The 24134-nt window shown below is 49.0% G+C and overlaps 1 protein-coding gene across 1 annotated transcript; it reads right to left on the bottom strand.

Moving 5' to 3' along the window:
- Positions 1–933: 933 nt before the first annotated feature.
- On the bottom strand, positions 934–22955 carry dab2ipb (DAB2 interacting protein b). The gene is given in 14 exon segments (XM_062558743.1): positions 934–4232; positions 5167–5254; positions 5346–5548; positions 7752–7889; positions 9394–9935; positions 9938–10275; positions 11513–11703; positions 12296–12497; positions 12611–12847; positions 13641–13785; positions 14083–14227; positions 20126–20690; positions 21947–22035; positions 22805–22955. Coding segments are annotated over 14 exon segments (3195 nt in total). The 5' UTR covers positions 22949–22955; the 3' UTR covers positions 934–4064.
- Between the last annotated feature and the right edge of the window lie 1179 nt (positions 22956–24134).

Here is a 24134-nt window from a genome sequence, read left to right as displayed (position 1 = left end):
GTCAGACGCCTCTCCGACCTGCAGCTTTCACGTCACCCCATCGTTACCCGTCTGCCACACAAAGCTCATTGGGAATTAATTGCATGGCACAATCTAATCAGATGCAATGTTTCTTAAATGTGACCCACGTAGCGTTTAACACAAATTCATCCAATGTGGCGACACACAAAATGACTTCCATCGAATGCCAACCAGAACGGTCACAGGTGACGCTGTTTTCTTTTTTTGTTATCAAACCACAATCAAGCTCCTTAACGCAGGATGTAAACTTACTATGTCAGAAGGTTTTATTTAAGTAAATTCATGTTATTAACCTTGTTTGGACAAATGTATTAACACTGCAAGAAATAAAAAGTCCTGTTGCTCTACAACTGTGTGTGTGTGGTCGCTGCTGCAGGGATATTGAGCAGATTTCTTTTCAAATTTTAACTGGCTTTTTAATTTAAGACGTTTATGGTAATTAAAACATTTTTTCCAAACAGTGACCCTTTTAAAATGATCATCTCATACTCACAATTACAGAAGTGAACCACAGACAGTATTGGGCCGTCTCAGCAAGTCAGACAATTCTCAACCTGTCACATGGTCCTTTGGGGGAATCGAACCCAGGTTGTCTTGCTGCGGGGAGGCAGTGTTAGAAACCACACCCCCTTCACACTCTCCCAATGACAAAAGGCCAATGGGCTTTTAACAACATAAGACAATAATGCTGCATTTGTCTCAATCTAAAAAAAAAAGAAAACAGTCCCCTCAATGCAGCTCCATGAATGTGCAACAGCCCCCACAGGCACAGGCGCGATGCCGGGCCCCCTCCCTGCGCTGAATAACAATCCCGCCGTATTTGGGTCAGACTCTCGTCTCTCTAGCTGTTTGATGTCTGAGTAACTCACAAAGTGAAATGTGATCCGGCGAGAAACAGACATGAAACGTACGCCATGTTAAAATAGCTAAATAAAACTTTAATAGGTCTAGTTGCAAATGTACATAAATTGCACAGCCACATTTTGTCAACATAAATTCCTCTGTACATTATTGTTTTGTCACTTTCGTCAAAGGAAGCAGAATCCAGCAAATACTTTATACTTTCAACATACTTACAAAAGTATTTTCTACAAGATAATAGAAAACATACAACATTTTTTACTTTATTTATAGCTTTATATATTTTAGATCGATCTTTTGTCTGGTTTAACTGTTTGGGAAACGACGGCTCGTGATTTGGGGACTGAAAAAAAACTGAGGTGGAAACACAATTGGGAGAAACAAGAGTCTCCTCCTCTTGTTGTTGTAGGTCCTCGATGGACTTGAAGGTGTCATCTTTAACTCGTCTTACTGTAGACTGCCGTTTAAAGCCACACAATGAAAACCACCAAAACTAAAGGTTAAACGCGACCATCTCCTGTTTCAACTAAAAACCGTTTTCACCACCTGCCATAAACGGGTCGGTGCGTCTCCCAGCTGCCCAACGAGTAGATTATTGTGTAGACTTCAGCTAAAAGGCTCAATGCTTGTGTAACAATAGCACATAAAGTAAGCCATAACATTTGCTAACAACAACAACCACACTGCTGTGTTTAAAAAAGACCACGTAGCAACGATTATTGAGAAGCAGGTGGTTTCGTATCAACTCACTTTCTCCAGAAATGACTATTGTTGTTTTGGTCAAAGGTAACGTGGTCTCACTAGTTGTCGTTTCAGGACCAAATGCCTAATTAGATCTAACGAGGAGGAAGGTCCCATCTCTCTTTTTCTTTTGGTTCTGCATCCCAGGTCTCCAGGTCGAGGAGGCACGATGAGGCCTGAGGCTCTTCCTCTGTATCCAGGCAGGAAAAAAAAAGAAAAAAAGAACGCTCTAAAGATGGAATACCAAAAAAATCCCTTCGGTTTTTGAACGCCGCCACGTTATTAAAACACCTGAAACAGAGGAAGCTACTTAAGAACACCAACCACTGAACATAAAAGTGCAAAGACTGATGGGAAATGCAGGATCGCGTTGTGTCCTCCACGTCTTCCCAAATCCTACTTTGTCAGTTGTTGTTGGTTTTTTTTTGGCTAGTGATATTACGCTCTAAATACAAAAACAATAGCTTGGACCGGGAGAACACTGGAAGGTTCATTTAAGTGAACAGTTCTGTTCAGATGAGCGACTATTTCGTATTTACAGTTTTCCATAATGGTACAGCAGAGTTTGAGCACAAGATACATCTACAAAAAGCTCTGTTAACGTTAGGTAAAAATAGTGTGAGCATTTTATTTACACGTTCCCAGGCTGTCCAGCCTCTTGATGCACTGGGGCTTATCATATATTTACTGTATATGCCTGCAGGAAAAGCTTTCATCATCATCATCATCATCATCTTCATAACCTTCACATTGGAAAACAAGAAGAAAACAAAGTGGTGCTGATGCCACCACGGCGAGGATGAAGCATGCAGAGCCTCATGCGCACAGAAATATACAAACGATGGATGCCGAGGGGCACGGAGATCAGACGCATCCAACCCCACGTCCGGAATAAACAATGGATAAGGGGGGGGGGGGTGAAGGTGAGCAAAAAAAAAAAAAGAGGAGAGAGATGATGCCATTAGGGTCAATAAGAGTCACAGTTTGGATGGCGCACACTTCATTACGGGGTCACTGAGGAGGCCACAGCTCACCCTCCTGTGTTCAGATGAGTGAGCGCGTCTCTCAATAACTATTGTGCTACTACAGTGAGAAGATCACACACACACGCACACACACACACACACACACACACACACACACACACACACACACACACACACACACACACACACACACACACACACACACACACACACACACACACACACACGCAACTCAACCTAAAATCTAAATGTGTTTTTTTTTAATGGATCTGTGTGTGTTTGGGGAGCCGTGATGAGCACCAGCAGAAGAGCGTGAGAACTGCTGCACAGACGTGGTGCGTCCTGCGTGTAAAGGGTAGCGATCTGATTGGGTGACTCGGCACCGCTCCTCTTCCTCCTCCTCCTCCTCCTCCTCCTCCTCCTCCTCCTCCTCCGACACACTGCAGACTTTCATCACAAGAAAAATAAAAAATACATCTCACTCCTAGATAAAGGGCTGCTTTTATATTTGAGATTATCAAATATAGATGTGTGTGTATACTCTATAGCAGAAAAGAAATGTTACATTTCATTAATATAGTATCACATAGAATTCATTTACTTTAGTGTTCATAACATTTATGTATGTATAATTTTATTTTTGTATTCTCTACAAATCCACAGTTTAAGTTGTGCCTTTTTTTTTTTTCTTCAGAAATCGGGGAGCAGCGGGATGAAGTTCCCTAATTAAGGCGTTTCATGTACCAACAGCGTATCACAAAGTGCACTCCGTGGGGAAGGAGGGGAGCGGGGGGGGGGGGGGGGGGGGGGGCGTTGCTCATCGGGAACACACCCGAGGAGTCAAAGGGGACATAAAGATCATTTGTGGCAAAAAATATCTATTTTCTTTAGCTCCTATTTGGTTCTCCATAAAACAACGACTCTTAAATAAAGCAGAGATAACCCTCACTGCGCTTCTCTGTTTGTTTGAGTGGTTCCACTTGGTTGTCAGGGGGGAGAGGAATAAAGTGAGAGAGGAGGAGAGGAGGGTTGCTATGGCGACCGTGTCTGGCTGTGTGTAGTTATATAGTGGTTTGTCCCAGCGACTGCGCACACACACACACACACACACACCGGCAGACGGACAGCTTTCAGTTTCATATGTACAGGCTCTGCCCCGCCTCCTTCGGCCGTCTCCCTGGCAACGAGGAGCTCGATCTCTCTGGGGGGGTGGGATCTGTCCGTCGCGCTTAGGCCCCGCCTCTTCGGGTTGGCCCGCCCACTGCTGCACAGGTGTCCAAAGACCTTGAAATGTTTGCTTTTAAAAACACGCCCCTCGCGGTCTCTCCAACGCGCATGCAGCCGCGCATGCATGTCCGCGCATGCGTGTCCGCGTCCTTGCACCGAGTAGCTGTACACACGCACGCAGGCCCGCCCGCCGTCACCCCACGAGGGGGGGGGGGGGGGTCCTCCATCTTAACAGTTGCTGCTGTTCCTGAACTCCCCGTTTTCCGTTATCTGCAGCTTGGTGGGGTTGGTGGGTGAGATGCCGTTGCGGGTCTGCATGCTGTAGCGCTCCTTCAGCTGGGAGAGAGCGCTCATCAGACGGGCGTTGGCAGCATCCAAAGATGCTATGCGCTTCTCCTGCACACGGACACACACACATGAATACAGGGAGACAAGCAACAATGTAGAATCTATGAGAAGACTGGACTGGGGATCTGTTTCTCTTCCTCTTCTTAAATCAACCTCCCAAATGACATCACATTACATTACATGTCATTTAGCTGACGCTTTTATCCAAAGCGACATACAATAAGATGACCATATAAGCCTACTTGACTCACAGGCTCCAACATTTTAGGCAAAAAGTAAATTCTATGCCTAAAAGGTAACTATTATTTGTGATGTACTGTAGTGAGGGGCTTCTAATGGATAAACATTACAATCCTCTGTGCAGTGCCAGTCAAAAGTTTGGACACACTTCTCATTCTAGAAGTGAAAATCCGAAGCGTGCCAAATTGAAACCAATTCGTTGCTTGAGCGCTTCTTGAGTGAAGCTCGCTGCCACCGGAGCCAACCCCCCCCCCCGCCCTCTCTGCATAATGACGTTTTATTCTTTCTCGTTCTGACTGCGGCGTGTTTGTTTTGCAGGTGCAGAGCCTCATTAATTAATCATTAATTAAGCGTGAGGGAGATTGATCACCTTTGCATGTGCTTCTCTAACGTCACGCTGCAGCACAGCTGGCTTCTCTCCCCCCCCCCCCCCCCCCCCTGACGTTAATCTCCAGATGCTAATTGGGATTATGCATGCATTGAAATGCTTTCCGCTCAAACTGTATCTGCCGACAATCATGGACATTCGGACCAGTTCTTTATGAATAAGAACCACATGGAGTGTGATAAGTGTATGTTTTAATACGAGAGGGAGCTGTCAAAGCCAGAGCCGAGGCGGTTATGAATCAAACATTTCTTTGACCCTCCTGCAAGTGACAGCAAACACAAGCACACACCAGGTGCATGCTGGGAGCTGGGGATTTCCTGTAAACGTTTTGTACTCGTGACGGAGCAAACTGACCTGTGCGTCAATGATCTTCTGTTTGGAGTCCACCACTGCCTGCATGTCCGAGTGGTCCTTCTTGAGCTCCTCCTCCACCGACATCAACCTGCAAAGCGGCACCGTTTTTTAACCAGAGTCCCTAGAGGAGACGTCAGGCTCCTCCTCCTCCTCCTCCTCCTCCTCCTCCTCCTCGCTACCTGCTGATGATGCCCTTCATCTGGAGGTCCTTGTCGTCCTGCTGTCTGCGCAGGCGCTCCTCCGACTCCTCCAGCCGGGCCTGGTACTCCATCAGCACCTTCTGGGCTTGCTCGTCCTGCCCCTTCAGGCGGGACTCGTACTCCTCCAGCTTCTGCACCGACGACCGCAGCTTCTCCTGCAGCACCAGGATCTCCTGCTGATACTGAACAAAGAAGCGGAGAGATGAGGAGGTTCTCGTCCGTCGCTATCGTCCTCGTGACCCCCCCCCCCCCTTTTCATTACCATTGCTGGGAATCACACAGGGTTTTTTTTTTTTTTAGAAGCCAATTCCATTTTTGCACTTTGATATTAGACGTGCAGAGCCGCGTTCTTTCTAATCAAACCTTGAATGTACCATCCGGCCCAGCAGAACTCTCTTATATAAGTAAATCTGTTCCTCTGCCCTCCCCCCTCCCCCCTCCCTCGCTGAGAGGTTGAACTGGCGAATAAACAGAGAGAGTAGGAGAAGTTTAACATAAACAAAGTCAGCGAGGAGGATGTAACCAGTGAAGTAGAGTCTAGATCTGTGAAATGAAGCCTGGAAATCTCTCCCTGACCTCTCACTGGACTTGGGAGGGGGAGGGGGGGGGAACTAATGTAGAAATCTTCTGGAGAGGAAGACACAACTCTGTCCGCAGTGAGGGACGCTGGAGGGGAGGACACTGCAGACAAGACAGCATCACACAGAGTGTCGGTAGCTCTGCAGGAAACATCCGGTCAGGTGACCAGCTCCCCTCTTCTCCTGTCACCGGGTCCCTTCAGAATTAAAGGACACCTGCTGTGTTTGTGAAGGCCTTTGTCCTGCTGATACGTCTTTTATCGACACATCGAGTTCATTATAGAAATGGACAATGATTTATAGTCCAATTTAAACCCAGAGAAATGCAATGGCCTCGTGCTGCATCCTGCCTGGTTAAATGTGAACTTTATATTAAATAAGCGGAAACTATCTGGCCTTCAGTTGAAGCTGATTGTTGAACCTTTGGTCACTCAACACAATCCTTCCTCTTCCTCTCTAAAACCACCCTGTAACACTTAAGTATTCAGCGTCCATGTGACCATGTTCAAAGAAGGGCCGCATTGGCACGGTGTTTTTATTTTCCTTTTCAAACTAAATAAATGTATAAAAAAACATTTTGGTTTTTTATCCAAATGAAACTTGCAATGAAGCATGAAAATAATGCTCTATTTTCTTCGGCGTGGTTGGGCTCGTCTCAGCTGAGGATTCACCGCTTTCCTTCTCTAGTTAAGACCAAAGTTATTGCCTTCTTTGGTCCCTGCTGGCTCCCAGAAAGTATGAGCTATATTAGGATGACAGGTTTGTATTCATTATGGATAGGAATATATATATATATATATATATATATATATATAGGAGCATGTGGCAGGCAATCAAAGCGATGGAAGGGAAGATGAGGGTGAATGGTTGTTAAGGAAAGAAGGAAGCGAGAACACAGGCAGAGGAAGCAGGGGGGGGGGGGGGGGGGCGAGGACCTCTCCATCTCTCACAGAGATGCAAGCGCACACACGAGCTTCAACACGTCTGTGTGGATGTACTGCATGTGCATACTCACACACACACACACACACACACACACACACACACACACACACACACACACACACACACACACACACACACACACACACACACACACACACACACACACACACGCTCTGGTCTTTAAGTTCATTCCAAAGACGATGCACGCTGCTGTGAGGGCTGCGAGTTCTTCAAAGGCTGAAGGACATCTTTGCGATGACGTGAAAGGGTTTGTCTCACTAAACAGAATCTATATTTAGAGACAAAGTATTCCCCTGTTTTACGGCCCTGATTTCATTCCATTATGGACAATAATTGTTGTTTCATGTGACATTTCAGCTGAGAATCGGATGCTTTTGATGTGATTAGTAAACTTGAAATATTAAATGTTGGATCTATTGGGGAAATAATGATGGGTATCTATTGTAGTTTTCTGACATTCTTTAGACTAGTAGTTGCAGATTGGTATTTTTTAATTGCAAATGAAAAGGCAGAAAAGAAACTAGCCAAAATCAAAAAGCCTAAATATCACTAGAAGGACAATTTCTGGAAAGATTGCGGCATTAAAGGTTCAGAAGTAGAGCCAGACGGATGCACAATGTAGCCTATGCACCTCGACGTATGTTCCAAATGTGCATATTAAGTGACTATTGGGCGATGTCTAAGGGCAGAGAATAAATCCAGCAGAGCGGTGTATGTGGGCGCTAATGAGGGTTAAAGAAAGGAGGGTTAGTTAAGTGGGGGTACCAGGGCTGAAGGGCGGGGTGGATTGTGAAAGGAGGTGTTGGTAGAAGGTCGGAGGTTGGATGAAGAGGCCGGTTACCTTCTCCACCTGAGTCAGATCCTCTCTGTGTCTCAGTGACTCGGGCTCCATCCCCTCATGGTCTAAATACTGCACATTCATATTCAATAGCCAGGCTGCTGTGCGGTCCAGCGCACTGGGGTTCACTGGGGAGGGGGCCTAGTGAACACAACACAAACGCACACACACACACACACACACAAACATACATGAGCCGAGTGCAAGTGACAGGGAGGGGCAGAGGCGGTGTGGGGGAGGGGGGAGGGGGGGGGGGGGAACAGGTTGCAATAACAGCACAGAAACAACAGAAATAAGCTTGAAAACCAAATCACGTGGACTGAAAGCAGCAGGTGGAATGGATACACACCCCTGTGTATTCAACCACACACACACACACACACACACACACACACACACACACACACACAGCAGAGCACACACCTCAAAGCAGGGATTTAAACATGTGCGAGTGTCCTACCGGCAGCATGGAGGGTAAATACTGTAAGAATAAATGACAGCAAACATCTGGAGGCAGATGCTGGCACTGTGTGTGTGTGTGTGTGTGTGTGTGTGTGTGTGATGGACAGACGGGTGAGGAAGGAGGCCGTGGGCTGTTACAGTTACCAGAGGAAATGTGGGATGCTTTTAAAGTCACTCACAAGCTTTCTAGGGCTTCAGAAATATTTGAAATAAGCCTTTGGATAAAAGTATCCAAACCGCGTTTTTCACCTTTAGAACCCTCGTTAGTGACTGGATTTAATTGAGAACATGCACACAGCTGTTAACTGTTCATTTCATTTAATTGAATTTGAATCCAAATGAGGATATAACTACTACATTAACATCTGTATTTGTCACACATACTTCTGGCCTCCTCCGGAGGTCGTTTGAAGAAACAAAACCATCACTTAGCGTGTTGACCCTTTAAGTTTGGTATGCTGTTAACGATCAATAAACACACTGAGGGGAATGTTGTTATTTTACCATAAACCAAAGTATTAATGATCAGTTTGATTGACTGAAGACTGCACGGAAAAACGTTTTATTTAAAATATCCAATCTACAAGATTCAAAGGCTACACCCGCCCAAAATAATGACTTTGAAGATACGATAAATAAAGAATGTGCACGTGGCTTGCAGATTCCTGGAGGTTTGTTGCTTCAAACACTGCAATGAAATGTGTGTTCTGGGTTCCTCCGAACAAGCATTAACCAGATTACTGCCGGGTTCTGCCGGCCAGCGCCTCAATCTAAAAGCAATCTCGTGACATTCCACAGAGAGGAGAGCAAAGCATTGTGGTTACTACGCGGATACCCTCCCCTCGAGCCGGTTACCAAGGGCAACCGTTCACCAGTGTCCTCAGCCACGGCCTGTAGACCCACCAGCAGAGGCAGTGACGCAATGCACACACACACACACACACACACACACGGTCTCTTTTCCTCTTTCCCTGCTAGCATGTGCGCTAACATGTTTGCTAGTTAATTACATGCTAATTGATTAAACTGGAGCGCTGAAACCTGTGGCGAAGTGTTTGTTATCTTTATCACGCGCCCCCCCCCCCCCCCCCCCCGAGAGGGTTAACGGCCCGGCGAGCGTCCTCCTCACCCGACGTACTGACGCTCAAATAGGGTGTCCAGAGCCCCCCCCCACCCCCCATACCTGTTTGTGCTGAGCCCTCTGCTTGGTCTCGGGACTGTCCCCTTTGGAGGAGGACGACTGCTGCCGTAGCCGCGCGCCGCTGCCGGGCCAGTCGGGCGACGACGTCATCACGTTGCCGGACGAGGGCCGGGGGTAGGGCCCGCTGTTGAGGAGGTTGGGAGGGGTGCGGCCCCGGGTGACGCTCTGAGGCGGGGGTTGGTCTATCCTCCGCTGGGGGCCGGCGCTGTTCTGCCTGGGGACGTTGGGCTGGTGCTGCGTCTCCGTGAGGGACAGCTGCCGCCGGTTGAACTCCCCCGAACGCCGGGTGTACTCGTCCCCGCTGCTCCCGCCGCCGCCTCCTCCGCCGCCGCCATGGTTCAAGAAGGCGTTCTTCCCCCCCGCCGGTCCGTCCTCGTTGTTGCTATGGGAACTTACGGAACTGTGGCACTCGGAGCCCGAGTCGGTCATCCCTCGGGGGGACAGGGGCAGGCAGGCCGCCATCTGGTAGACCGGATTTTGGAACGACAGCGGGGCGAGGAGCTGGGCGGGTCGACCCGGGGGGTTTCCGTACCCATGGCGGCGGGGGTCTGGGCCGGCCTCCTCAGGGTGGGACCAGCGGGCACGTTGACCTGCGGGACTCTGGCCGACCACCCTCCCCCGGATGCTGGACCCTCACCCGGGGCCTCCGGGGGGCTCGGACCCGGGCCGCCGTCCAGGCCGCGGTCCTGGAGGTCCACCATGGACAGGCTCTTGCTGCCGTTGGCCATGCCCACGTCCGCTTCATTGGTCTCGGAGTAACTGGAACTGCGCGCTGGGGAAGGTTGGATCCCGGAGCTCCTCGTCACAAAGAACAGGTCCTTGTTCTCCGGGGTAGGAGAAGGTAACCTGGTGAAGTCCACCAATCTGAAAGAGACAGAACAAGAGGAAGAAAAAAAAAAGTTAATCCGACAATGAAGCCGAGCGGTGAGTCTCAGAGTGAAAGCAGATCAACGTGACAAAACAAAAGGTTTGATTAATTCATTATCAATGAAACCACCTGAAGTGAAAACAAAGTAAAAACCGGAGCAGTAAAGCTGAACTTATTCTAAGCAAAGCGGCAACGCTAGAAAAAAGTCATTAAATCAGTAATGTGCCGTAAAGCAGATATTCTAAACCAGTGGGGCCGGAAGCCACAGGTGGGACTCGGGTTAGAGTGTATTAAAAATAGTGTTTGGGCGTATTGAAAAAGTTATTTCGCCATTTAAACGTAGTCAAAACTCAAAGATGCGTGACCCATGTAGAAAAAGGACAAACGTGTTGACTAGCTGAGGATTCCTACCATGCGGTGACACAATTTTTAAGAAAAAAAAGGTTGACAGCAGCTCCCTCAAGGAGCTCAATTAACTGTCCCCAGAACACGATTCTCCCAAAGCTGCCGGTCATAACGGGCAGCGCCAAAACCTTCAAGTTAAGCATCAGCTATGGTAACAGTAAGCTTTGAAACGGTTTGCGCCCTCTGTATCGTTTCGCTTTGTCCCCCCCCCCCCCCCCTTCATTTGGTAGATTCTTTATTGCCAGAAGACGATTACCTTGACAGACGTGATCCATCTTCCAATAATCTCTTTCATTCACATCACCATCTCCTCCCTCTCCGTGTCCTTCTCTCTTTTTTGTTCCATTACCCTTCTGACCAAACTTCTTCCTTTTTTATTTTTCTCTGGGTCATTTTCTCCCTTCTCTCTCTACCTCTTCCTTTCTCTTACTTCGAAGCGATCAGGTGACAGTGTCACCAACATTGTGACATCAGGTCACACGTTAATGAGTTGCATTGATTACCATAGCGACGCCAGCTGACTCGCTTCCTGTCTTTTTTCCCCGCCGCCGTGCTGACTGTTACTCAAACGTCCCCCCCCCCCCTCGTCGCCTTGTGTTAATCTTCACGAGTGTCACCTTTGGCGCCGCGGAGCGAGAAGCGCGGGAGACGAGCGCGATGTTCATCCACTAAACGAGGGTTGGAGCCACTGGGATGCATCGTATAGTGGTGGAATCTTCGAGACCCCCCCCAGAAAACCTTTAATGTGGTCTGTGATGCTTTAAAAAAAAAAAAGGGGGTCTAACTGGATTTCGCAAAATAGGGACGCGGCGGGCGGCGTTGCCTTACCCCGACAGGTCGCTGTCTATGACCATCTTCTGCAGGCCGGTGGAGATGCTGCAGCCGGCCTCGGCAGGAGGCGAGCCCATGTGCTCCCCCGAGGACGGTCCCGGGGACATCAGGACGCAGGACGGGTTGGACAGAGCCGCGTTCACCTCGCGCAGGATCCTGGGCAGGGGACCCAGCTTGGAGGCTGCACTCTGCGAGGGGAGAGACATTAATGGCGGTTTAAGACAAATCAAATGTTACCCTGGACCACTTCAGTCGAGGGGCATTAATTAGGTTTCATTTCCGTGCCGTTTTGCTGAGTTTGACATTTGCTTATTAGTTTTTAGACCTAGTTTATTTTCCCCTCTGCCCACGCAATCAACTCTCTTATTCAGACAACATCGTGAATAAAGCATGAGGCCGGCCCGTCTGAGGGACTTAACCGGACTCACTTTGATTCCTGAATTATTGAAAGACAAGGTTTTTCAGAGCGCCGGATGCTTCCCCCCCCCCCCCCTTTAAATCTTCCCTTTATCTAATTATTACCAGTTTCCCATCTGCTACCACGGCTAATGCAGCCGTTCTTGCACACCCATTAATATGCCTCACCCAGCCTCTGACTTTCAACGTTTCCCCCCCCTTGTGCTCGGTGATGAATTATGGATGGATGTACGGTAAAAATCCTAACGCAGTCCGAGCATGATCCGGATCCTCAAGTTTGTGATGAAGAGAACCTTTGGACCTTCCTCTCGAGTCGACTCGCGTAAGAACATTGTATCACAGGGCGCCCTGCTCTCCTGGTACCTGGTCCATCTGGGACACCACCTCGGAGAGGAGGGAGTGCAGGGTGGAGAGCTCCCGGCCGAGGTCGATGTAGCCCTCGAAGCCCGCCGTGTTGGAGATGGTCTCCGGGTTGGAGATCTCCACCAGGAAGCGCTGCATGTTGCTCCACTCGTGCTCCACGAACTGGTTCATGAAGGACATGTACTCTTCCTTGTTACCGAATCTGAAATAATAATAATAATAAAAAAAAAAGAAACAAGATAAAGAATAACGCAGAAATGTTCATTTTAGCGGATTCGGCGCCAAATCGAAGGCTGCGCGCACACACACACTCACTTGGTGAAGTTGGCCAGGTTCTGCGTGACTTTGGCGATGAGCGTGAGCGTGCGCGCCGTGCGGTCGTCCGGGTACTCCTGCATCAGGTTGAAGAGCGACGGCGACATGACGGCGGGGCAGAGGAAGCGCAGGAACAAGGAGGCGCTGATCAGGCGCTCGCTGATGTCCGGCCGGCCCCGGTTGCTGCATTCCTGCCGCCACGACGCAAAGACCTCCTTCAGCTCTCTGGGAAAGACGCTGCGGGGGGGAGAAAAAGGGGGGGGGGGGGGGGGGGGGGGAAAGAGACGGGGGTTAAATTTAAAAAAAGGATCCCGGCCTCACGCCGTGAGCGAGGATGAGGGGGAGGGGGGGGGGTTCTCTGGAGTTGTTTTTTTCATTGGAAGTGAATTTTTTAAATGTTGCGACGACTAAATCGGCTTTTAATTCAAGGGTTCGTTGGTTTCCTGCGAAACGGAAATAGAGACGAGGAATTGTTTGTGTTGAATAAGACAGTTTTAGCATATTATTGCATCTGATTTGAACATTTGACACTCCCTCTGTTTTTTTTTTTTGTTGCAATTTTTCACGGGGGAAAACAACACGAAGGAAGCCGCTACTGATTTGATTGCAATCACTTTCCCATACATCAGGAGGCACACCATTATCATCGCCAACTCCATTCATCCCTACTTATGAATATTTATATATGCTTACAAAACTGGAGATATTGAGGCCTCTAAAAAAAGAAAGCTGAAAGCTGCTGCTGTAACGCTACCCCGGCACTTTTTTTTTTTTTTTTTAGAAGTAGGAGTAAGATGCTGGATGAATGTGTCTTAAGTTTGACTTTAAATAAAGTTTTACAGTGATTTCTTTTCAGTTGCTCTAAAATCTCACACATTTTAAACTATTTCATTCAACTGCTGCTAACTGGCGATGCCACTCAATGTGAGACATTGTGTTGATCGTTATCGAGGCACGCAGCATGCGTGTTGTGTGTGTGAAGGACATCGAACGAAGCCGACTGGACACTAAAATGTGCTCCGGCATTCACCTGTACGAGGTGATGATCTTGCAGAAGGCCAGCTCGCAGCACATCTTCAGGTTGCTCTGGTGTTCGTGCAGGTCGCCGGAGGAACACCTGGACGGATCCACCTCGCAGTTCTCATCTGACTCGTACAGAGCCTTAATGAACTCCCCTGGAAAACAAACAACAACAACAACGACGACATGAGGTGTGACTGGTGCACGTGTACATATCACACAGTGCGTACAGAGCGCTTTTTGTCGGGTCTGCAGTCTGACAAACGCACAAAACGACACGTTCCGTCTCCAAATTTCACCTTTGCTTTAATTCCGCAACCCCCAACCGCCCCCCCCCACCCTGTCATTTAATCTGCTGCCGCTCAACTTCGCCCGATTGAACGAATGTGTTGGGAGAGGAAAAGGTGAGCTTTTCTCTTTGCCTCCAGAACTATTTCAGCTCTTCCACTCACCGAGGGCGTCCTGCAGGTACTTCTGTCCCACCAGCTTGAGGTACTCCTCTATGGCCTTGGTGGCCAGCGTGTTCTCTCTGAAGATGAGGTGCTCGTTCTCCCCGCAGCGATCCACCTCGGACATCATCAAGTCCGTGAGGAAGTCCTGCAGGAAGAAGCCAAACAAGGCGAGCGCGGGGTCAACGACGGAAGGGCTTTGATCAGAATATCGGACCTTGTTGCATTTAGAAGTTACTGACATCCTTGCATCATCGTCATAATCATTTTAGACCTTGTAGTTGCTCCTATTCAGTGGTCCCCTGTGTGCTTTCTGCCTGCCCCGGTCACCTGACCTGAGTCTCCCGCCGGCGCTCCCCGTCACTGATTAACCACAGCGTGCGCACTCCCCGTCCGCTACCTGTCTACCGCATTGTCTTCAGTTGCCGTGGCAACGTGTCCCGCGTCAGTTCGGATGAGCCTCTCTGTTTGGTTTAGTGCCGGTTTGTGTGTGGTATCGAATGGAACCGCATCTGAACAACTGTGTTGATCCAAAACGTGATGATCACGTACAAACCCAATCAATTGTAAACATAAAATACAAAGCGCAACAATGACATTGGAAAAGGTTTTCTTTTCTGGTCTTTCAACTATTTCCGTGTCTCTTTGTAAAAGGTCAGCGGCGCTGCTCACAAACTGCCTTTCATTAACCCTCAGTGGGATCACTTGTGCGAGACGAGATAACACAGCCTCTCGATGATGAGTAGTTCTGTCGTTATAATAAATGGAGGGAAACCAAATGGGTTTGAATTTGCTCCTCAGCATGCAAAAGGAAACGAAATGTGTTCCCCATTGAAGAAGAGACCAAATAGTGACAGGACTCATATTCCTGTCTGAGAGCAGCAAAGATGGTGTTGACTTCCACCCAAAAGCTCAACGATTGGTTGTGACACCTGCTCTGCTGGGCAGCGACTGACCGATGATGCTCTCTGTTGTACATTAGAGCCAAGAAGCAGTTTCTACCCAAGTCGCATGTAGCCCTATAAGTTTACTCCATGAGGGATCGTACAGTATTCATCAAGTGAAAAACCTGTGGGTACACGCATTAACGCTCCCAAAATTCTAAAGTCTAAAAAGGGGAACGGAGCCATCTGGGCATGAATCATCCTCCGGTCTAGATCCCTTCGCGACACGTTCCTGGGTGTCGTCTGGTGTAAGTCCCCCGGCAGCTTGTTAAAGGCAAGTGACAGACGTACGGAGGGAAACGGCGAAAGGAGAGGAAGAGAGAGGCGACGGAGCGGCGGCCTTTCGAACGAACAGAGGGAGGCGGCGCCGAGACGGATCCCGGGAGCTGCTGCAGGAAGCTGCTCCCCGGGCCTGATCAGAGGAGCGCCGCGGGGAGCCAATCACCCGCCGACGTGTGGCGAAGCGGAGCCCTTTTTGGCTGAGGACATTGGCTCGTTCCACTCATGCTCCACACACAGAAAGATTTTCTGTGACAAAATGTCACAACAAAGAAGCAATCAATAGAAAGGGGTCTGCATCAGTAGTTCTTGCATTCCATGTACGTTCTTTGTGAAACGGTCAGGGTACGAGACACAATGCATTGAATGCAGCTAAACGAGAAGCACGTAGGGAAAGAGTGACCAGTGAGGGAGGCCACAGAGCCATCGATGACCAGTAATAATGTCCAAGAAGCTGGTATCGCAAGGACTGCACAAGCAACCCGGGGTGGTCCATGAGGGGGGAGAGCAGAGGAAAAAGCTTGGTTAAAGTCGGCCAGGAGCCCTTTGAGGGAGAGTCTGCGGCCTCACGAGACCAAAGCGCTTTTGGGCATTAGGCTAAATGCCTCCTGTCCTCCTCATCTCAGCGTGAAGGGTGGTGGCAGCGCCCCGCTGTGGGGGCTACTTCTCTGCGACGAGACCTCGCAATCCAGAGGCCGAAATTCATTCACGAACACATAGAAGGACGTAGTCTGCCCTGATATGCTCTACCCTTAAATTGAAAATACTTGATTTCCATGCACAGTTAATCTGTTTTCATGCTTACGCAACAGGGTCTTTTTTTTTAAATTGTTGATCAGTATCCGAAGAAGTCGCACAAAAGTACCCCGATTCAACGTCGCAATGCGCTGAAACGTGTCCGTGCACCCTGGTTACTTCTGGTGACTCTTGGTCCCAGAAGCTCATTAATGTCCAGAGCGTTCCAATTTAGGTAACACTTTATAGGAAGAAAATGTCATCCCAATTAGGATCCTTCCTCCAAGCTAACCGCCGCTCCGCTGCCCCCCCCCCCCCCCCCCCCCTCCCCGAGTCGAGGTTAATCCAGGCGTGATTATGTGAGGATGGTTGGATGAAACAGAGGAGGAGAGACAATAAAAACTGGAAAATTAAACTCAGAGACATAATTATTCCCACAAGTGGCCTAAAAGGAAAAATGGGATGCAGCGCTGTCGATGTGCTACGAGCAGTTTGTTGAGCCCAACAATGCTGACGTGGAGGAACCAGTTCAGTGGATTTCAGTTTGACTGGGTTCAATGAAAGGATAGAACTTAATAAAAAAATAAAAAATAAAAAAAAGAAGAATATAATACCACAATGATGGATTTTTTACACCTTTTCCACTCCGAATGAAGTAAAAAATTGCATTTATTAGGGTGGGAATTGGTTTCCTGATTCCTTGCAAGCCAGAAGAGTCCAGGAACTACGTAGTAGTTTCACAGGTGTCATCAGTCAGCAGGGTTCATGCTCTGGGGACTAGGAATATCTGTAGCCTAAAACATTTCATGCAAACTCCTCAAACAGTTGTCTAGATCTAAGCGTTAAAAATAGTAACCGGTGTTGTTGTAGTGGGTCACAACGCGGAGGACCAGAGGTGTTATAACAGCAATCTTCTACCTCTTCTCCCGTCGCCCCTCAGCTTTTTCTCTGATGATGCCCTCAATCCTGCAGCCCCCCCCCCCCCCTCCCTCTCTTCCCCCCCTCCCTCTCTTCCTTCCTTCCCTCTGCTTCAGTGCTAATAAGGAGAAGTAGAACGCTCTCCGTATCCCTGCCACATCTCATCAGCCGAGCTGAGCCCCTCACAGTGCACGGAGGGCGCGGGAGGGGGGGTGGCGGCACGGAGATGGGGTCAGAGCGAAGGGGAGACGGTGCAGCCCGGCTGGAGGGACCCGAGTCCTGTCCGAAAAGATGAGGAACTCTCCCTAGACGGGGCTACTCGCCAGTGAAAACGGATCAAGTCCTGTCCAGTGCGCTGATGTGCACACAAGAATCCAGGCACAGCTCGTGCAGTGTGTGTGTGTGTATGTGTGTGTGTGTGTGGGGGGGGGGGGGGTTTAGGGTTATTCCACTGCAGCGTTTGCAGGCTGAAACCCGCACTGGAGAGACATCTACACAATCTGTGAGATCAGGACAGAGGAACCTGAACGCAGAAGTATTTCAAACGGCATGTTTGTGCTAAACAAAGAACATTCAGTGGGGGAGGGGGGGTTTCTATGGTGAAATAAACCGTAGCAGCACCAGAGGGAAAACAGGCCTTAAAAGGAGAACACTCGCGCACGAGGTTAAGTTACTTGTCCTCTGGATGACTTCAGCCCGCTGCGTTCTGCTGTGAATCACGTGACTGCAAATCAATGCTCTCCGAGCCGGGTGTCCCGCTGTTTAACGAGTACCGTGATGAAATAAAAGCTTTTTTCTCTGTGGGTATATTTAACTCCCATGATGTCGACAGAGCATTTCCATTTGGCGTAATGCACATGCTTATTGGTTTTCATCTTGTGAATTGGATAAACAAACATCATTAGCGGAAAAGTCTCGCTTTGTGGAACCAATGGGATTCATTAGAAAACCCAACAGAAATAACCTGCCGATGTGCACGCCGACCACTTAGAACGGCACGGTCTGTGCACACGGCAGGAACCACTCCTCTTCCTGCCCCCCCCCCCAGGGGCGTCATCCTTTCAGCTTAACGCTCAACATGCCCATCAGGTGTAGCATTGACCAGCTGAGCCTGATGGGAAATTGAAAGTGAGCAGGTACAAAACTGCCTGTAGCAAAGATGAGCATCAACCCCGACGTACATCGAACTCTGGTTGAACCGCTGATGAAAGCCAAGTGTCGGGTGAGAATCAAAAGAGTCCGCTGAGTCCTCTCAGCGCCAGCGGAGACGTCAAGAAGCATCCGAAAGGGTTCTCTTTCGGTCCGGCTGCTAAAGACGCTTCCTCCCGCACCGACAGCATCAATAAAAACATCCCGGTACGAAACACTCCGAAAGATACGACGCGCATTCGTAGTGAAAATTTGAGGGGAGCGTCGATGGGCTTTGTGTCGTGTTGCATCCCGAAACGTGATGAGACGCAGTGAGAAGATGTGGCTTCATGACCAGCCGACATCTGCTCTCCGTGAGCCCTCTTTATCTCACTCCAACACACTTGACACGCTGCTAAGTCTTCTCCTCAATGGTCCACGTTAGCTCAGCACGAGAGGCCTCACCTGGGACGCCGCGCTCCAGCCAAAGAGACAGGACAGTAAGAGAAATTGCAATATAGAGACGTTTTCCCACCTCTGCACAGCGGAAAATAAATAAATAAAGGATGCACACTGACTCACGGGTTGGACAAAAAAAAACTGAAACAATGAGGGATAAAGAACTAAAAGGCTCTGATAAGGATTTTCTTGTGATTTGCACAATTCCTAAACACAAACCCGCTGATGTCGGTAATGAAGCACTGAAGTTGGAATTAAAAAAAAAAAAAAGCCTGACATGTAGAGCATCCGTGCTGCAGCAGAGGAAACCCTGGCTTCTCGGTGGCGCCTCGTGCTCGTTTGGCATCACATGCTGAAGGGAAAACGAGAACTCAAGTGTATGTGTATTGCCTAATGTCAGAGCACTTCATCGTGTCTCTGAACGATGAAAGTCTTTTCGGGAGGGAGGCAAGGGGGGGGGGGGGGGCGCTGAGGCTCGACACTCTGAAAGCAGCTTTCATTAATTCTTCCCGTCTACGTCAGTTCGAAAGCTTCCGTCTGCCTCTTCCCCAAAAAGAAGGCAGCGGCTTTGTGTATCTACAGCCGCGTGAAGATGAAACTTAAAGGACTTTTTTTTTTATCTCTCTCTGTTTGTCTCTTGTGAAAACACAGCAATGTGCTGCATCACTGCAACTGCAGCTCCTCAGCCCTGAAGGAAGGGAGATGATAAAGGAGGTGGCCGTCTCTCAAGGGACCAGCCGAGGCCTTCTCCCCTACCCCCCCCCCCCCCCATCGATCAAGCCTAAACCGGCCGACTGGGGGGACGTCCCTCCTTAAGTACTGATCGTCCATCACTCCGCCCGAAAGTTTGGAGGCCGCATGCACCGCATGCACCGCATGCACCGCATGCCTGTTTCATGGCAGATTATTTTGTCCATTAGAAGAATGGATGAATCTTATTTTATCAGTTAAATGTTTGGTCTAAGAAAAGAAGAAAAACAATAAACCATAAATTCCTCTCGTATTTTCCCGTAAAAAATCAATTAATAAACTCATCACTTCAGCCTCTTCTTCCAAATCAGCGGCCAATGGGACGGCTGCTGTTTGACGCCAGGTGGAAACGCCATCGTTTGTCTCACCGCTCCGGTCAAAGTAAAAGTGTAACGCACTCATCCCAGATTGATGGGAGATTATCGGAGTGCAGCGGCCTGCTGTCACTGGGGGGGGGGACTTAAGCCCTCGCTGCGGCAGACTAATCCCCCCCCGCGCTCGCAGTGCTCGCCGCGGTGCAGACGGCGCCGGATGTGCACTGCGTTCCTGTCGGTACGCCGTGGAAGGGATTAGCTCGAAAAATGTAATACAGACTGGTGCAGCAAGAGGAAATCACCCCCATGTCTGGTCTTTGTCTGTGCAGTATTACAGCCGCTCGGGGGGGGGGGGGGGGGGGGTGGGGGTCAATAGTTCACGGGGACGAGTGGGCAGCGGGGGAATAGTTGCACGCTGCATCACGTCTTGTATTCTCGACTTTTGTCATCCATAACGACAAGTACAAACGAGACGGAAATAACACCCCCCCCCCCCCCCCCCCCCCCCCCTGCACTAACCTTGGCCTTGCCGGTGCTCTGCAGAATGTGGACCAGCGCGCACGCCATCTCCTCCTTGTTCTTGACGCTGATGCCCGGCTCGAGCACCGAGCAGAGCAGCATGTAGTTGTTGGTGGTGTACTCGGCGAACTCCTTGTACATCTCCATGGGGAGGATGCTCATGCTCTGGTAGCGCGCCTTGATGCGGATCATGGGCCCGGGCGCCTTGCCCTTCGGCGGGCTGGGCGTGCTGACGGCGTACCACTTCTCCACCAGCTGCCGCCCGGTAACCGCGGCGACGGGGATGCTGACGAGCCCGATGTAATTGTTTTTGTCCTTCTTCTTCTTCTTGTCCGAGTCCTTGTAGAGGTGGGCGGCGATGCTCCGGACGGCGGGCAGGTTGTAGAACTCAAAGTGCTCCCCCCAGAAGACGTTGTCCGCCTTGAGCTTGCAGGTGGTGCGCGCGTAGAGCGAGTCGTCCAGGCACAGCTCGCAGAAGTACTTCTTTTTGGCCGGCAGGTCCTTGGCCTCGATGATCCAGAGCTTCAGCAGATTCTCCACCCGGCGACTGTTGTCCTGGAGGGGGGGGGGAGACGTGGTTTTAGTGAGGTATTTTGGAAGGAAAAAGTCAAACCCGGGTTTATACGGTGAGATCATTCGTCCTCGTCTTTATGTATTCCACATGCATCACACCATCTCATGAGGGGTTTCTGGAGCCTGCAATGTGATTCTATCCTTAATGGTGTGTGTGTGTGTTGTGTGTGTGTGTGTGTGTGCGTGCGTGCGTGTGCGTGTACTCAATAGTTGCATGAAGGGGAGCAAAATGTCAATGCAATGTAATCGGCATTAATAGCACTAGTTCCCAATAGTTCCCTGTTGATTTAAAAATGACTCCTTACACTAAATCAAAAGGCTCAGTTCCTTCGATTGGAAATTAAACCTTATGATGCAGGGAGGGGTTTTTACATTTCCAATACCAGCCTTAGAAGACGGTACCGGTGTAAATAGGCTAAATAGTCATGATTACCTATAATTAGAACTTCCACACGAGCTGAATTGTGCACGTTTGCAGCATTTAGACTGCTTCATTTAATTGACATTGATTAGATATCTGGGTATCTGAGTCGGTTTTGGAAATTTCTGAATATAATTTCAATTACTTTGTTATTTAATATTTCAAACGCATGATCATCTTCTCCCTCCTCCCAAGCACCAGCGATGAGAGCAGAGAGTTAAGTCGAACAGGCCGAGTCCCGTGTGTGTCGCTCTGCATCCTCCATCGACCGATATCTACTCTGTCAGCGAAATATTTAATGAAATGCAAAGTAAAGTGAAAGAAAAAAAAAAAAAACGAACAGCTTGTCAGATGTTTATTTATCCTGAAGTCGTGGAACTGGCAGTTAAGGCAGAAAAAATCTGTTTTAATCAATTTCATACAATTCCAAAGGCTTCCTTATCTGATTTCAGTGTCTCACTCCAGTTTTTGTGTTTGCCAAAAAAAAGAAGAAAAAGAAAAAAAAAAGTGCACCGTATCTAATCTTTTTAAATGAGGGAATAATTAAAAAAACTCAGAGCAAAGTCGGAGCAGAGACACACGCTGAGTTGAACCGGTGACTCATCTGCTAAATAGTGGGCCGACCGGAAGGAGCGGCGCCGGGGGGGGGGTGGGGGGGGGGGGGGGGGGGGGGGGGGGGGGGGGGGGGGGGGGGGGTTGCATCCTTGTTCCAAAATGTCAACACCGCGCAGCTCAGCGCTAATCCGCGTTGCGTTCGCAGCGTTTTTTGGAATTGTGACACTGTGTACACAAAGTCATCAGCGGGGCTGAGGGTTCACCTTGTTGGCTGCACCGCCCTGCGCAGATTCTCCATCCATTTGTCTCTCTCGGCCGACGAGCGGCATGAAAAACATTTGCTTCCCGTGGAGGTGGTGACCTGAGAGAGAGAGAGAGAGAGAGAGAGAGGGAGAGGGGAAGGCTTTAAACATCAAACACCGTGCGTTACAATGAGAGCAAGTGGAACAGAATGCGTCGCTATACTTAGTTCCTGAATAGCGCTTTGAGTCCGACGGCAAAGAGGCTTAGAAAACAACACAAAACAAGGACGTGAGGAGGATGAGGAGGACCGGGCTGTGTTGAAGAACAATCCCCCCTCCCCCTCCCCCTCCCCCCCCTCCCGTCGGGCGGCATGATGACGGGATAATTCAACAAAGAAACAGAACGATGTAATCGGCCCGATTATTCGGTTATTTCACTTTCTCTCCCTCCGCTTACAGCTGCATGCAAACGTGTGTTTGTGCAAGAGTGTTCAAGAGGCCGTTTATCGGAAGGCCGGTGATTTCATTTCTTACCGAGCCGATCAAGAACAGGGACGTCTAATTAAAGATGTGAAAGCGAGAGGAGCAGCTGGATCTGAGAGAATATTCACATTACTGTTCTCCTTTTATCATCGTAACGCTAATTTTGCACCATTTTGTGACTTTCTTTTAGACCAAAACGATCGAGGAAACGATCAAAAACCGCTCTGAATGATAATCGGTAGCTGCTTGCGGTGGAGAAAAAGCCCTTTGGGGGGGGGTGAATCAAATCTGTTGTTGTAGCTGGGAATACAAGTTTTAAAAAGTAGTGTTGTAGCGTGTGAGCTTATTAATAAATTTCTCCCCTGAAAGGCTCTACAGAGACGGACTTGGTTTTGGTCTCCTCACCTCAAAGCAGAAGTCCTGGCCGAGGATGCTGCTGTGAACCGGCTTGATGACGACCTCGTCCTCCATGCTTAGGTCCAGGGCTTCCACAGCGCTAGTGGGGCTGAGCAATGACTCATGGGAGCGAGACTCCTTCAGCCTTGGCATCAGATGAGATCTGAGGGTGTCAAAAGGAGAGAGAGAGAGAGAGAGAGAGAGAGAGAGAGATTAGAGACACTGAGAGCTTCTCAGTATCAACGCCAAGCGTCTCTGAATGAATGGAGAGGCGCCCGTGAACATTTCCTTGCCACAGAGCCTTAGGAGACAAAATAAAAGAGCCTTCGCGCTGGTCGCTGTGGCCCTGGAGTCAGTCTGTGAGGATCAGACGTGCATCTCGTGCAGAGCGGCTCCTTAACCGTATCTGACCCACAACGTGAAGCTCCACAAGCATCCAGGGAGGTGTTTTATTCTCCAGCGTGTCACGAAGTGAAGGAACCACAAGGAATAACTAGAAACATGCTTATAATCTGAATACAGTGTAGGCCCTCAAAAAGGTCCCATTATAAAGCAAGGACCAGTATTATAATACTTACCAGTATTATAATACTTAATAGGTTTTTTAATGACTGTATTGGTAATAATTCCTATCATCATCATACACTAGGCTATTTATATACTGCACGTGAAATGAACTTATTGATATCATCGTGTTTCATGTTTAATGATTGATTTGAGACAAACTTGTAATCACATTAGAATGCATTTCAACAATGAGTAAATTAAAAAAAGGCTTCCTACAGTCGTGGGGTGTATTCTAATCCTTTTAAAGCATAATGGCCATTCTTACAGTCAGCCGGCTTCTGTTCGGCTCAAATCCGCTGTCCGACGCAAAGTGGATCACGATCTCCTGTTTTTTTAAATATTTTTTTAATCCCCATCACTCACAACAATGGAGGGTGGGATACACGCGCCGACGCCTCAAGGGTGAGGGCAGATAGTTAGATAGAGCCCCCCTTTGCACAGCTGCAGAGGAAGTGTGTTTTGCACCTAGCTCTGCTTTGTGATTGGTCGGCTGGGTACCGGGCAGAAAACACGGGAGAGAGTCGAGCGAGCGGCTTTCTCGCCGGGATGAACCAGCGCCTCACGTCTGTGGGAGAATAAAAGCTGGCAATTTTAACCATATTCCTTTTATTTATATGCCAGGATTGTCGCTGGGGAAACGGGCTGGAAACGAGGAAGAGAGATTCCTGAGATGGAGGAAGGCCTCCTCTCAAAAAATTATTCTGCTATGATGTTTTTTTCCCCCCCTCTTTTCTCAGCATGTCGTATTAGCGCATTAGTGTCAGCGGAGCTG

The sequence above is a fragment of the Pungitius pungitius genome, chromosome 18 (assembly GCF_949316345.1).
Source record: "Pungitius pungitius chromosome 18, fPunPun2.1, whole genome shotgun sequence".
NCBI lineage: Eukaryota > Metazoa > Chordata > Actinopteri > Perciformes > Gasterosteidae > Pungitius > Pungitius pungitius.
This window is presented reverse-complemented; position numbering and strand designations above follow the sequence as displayed.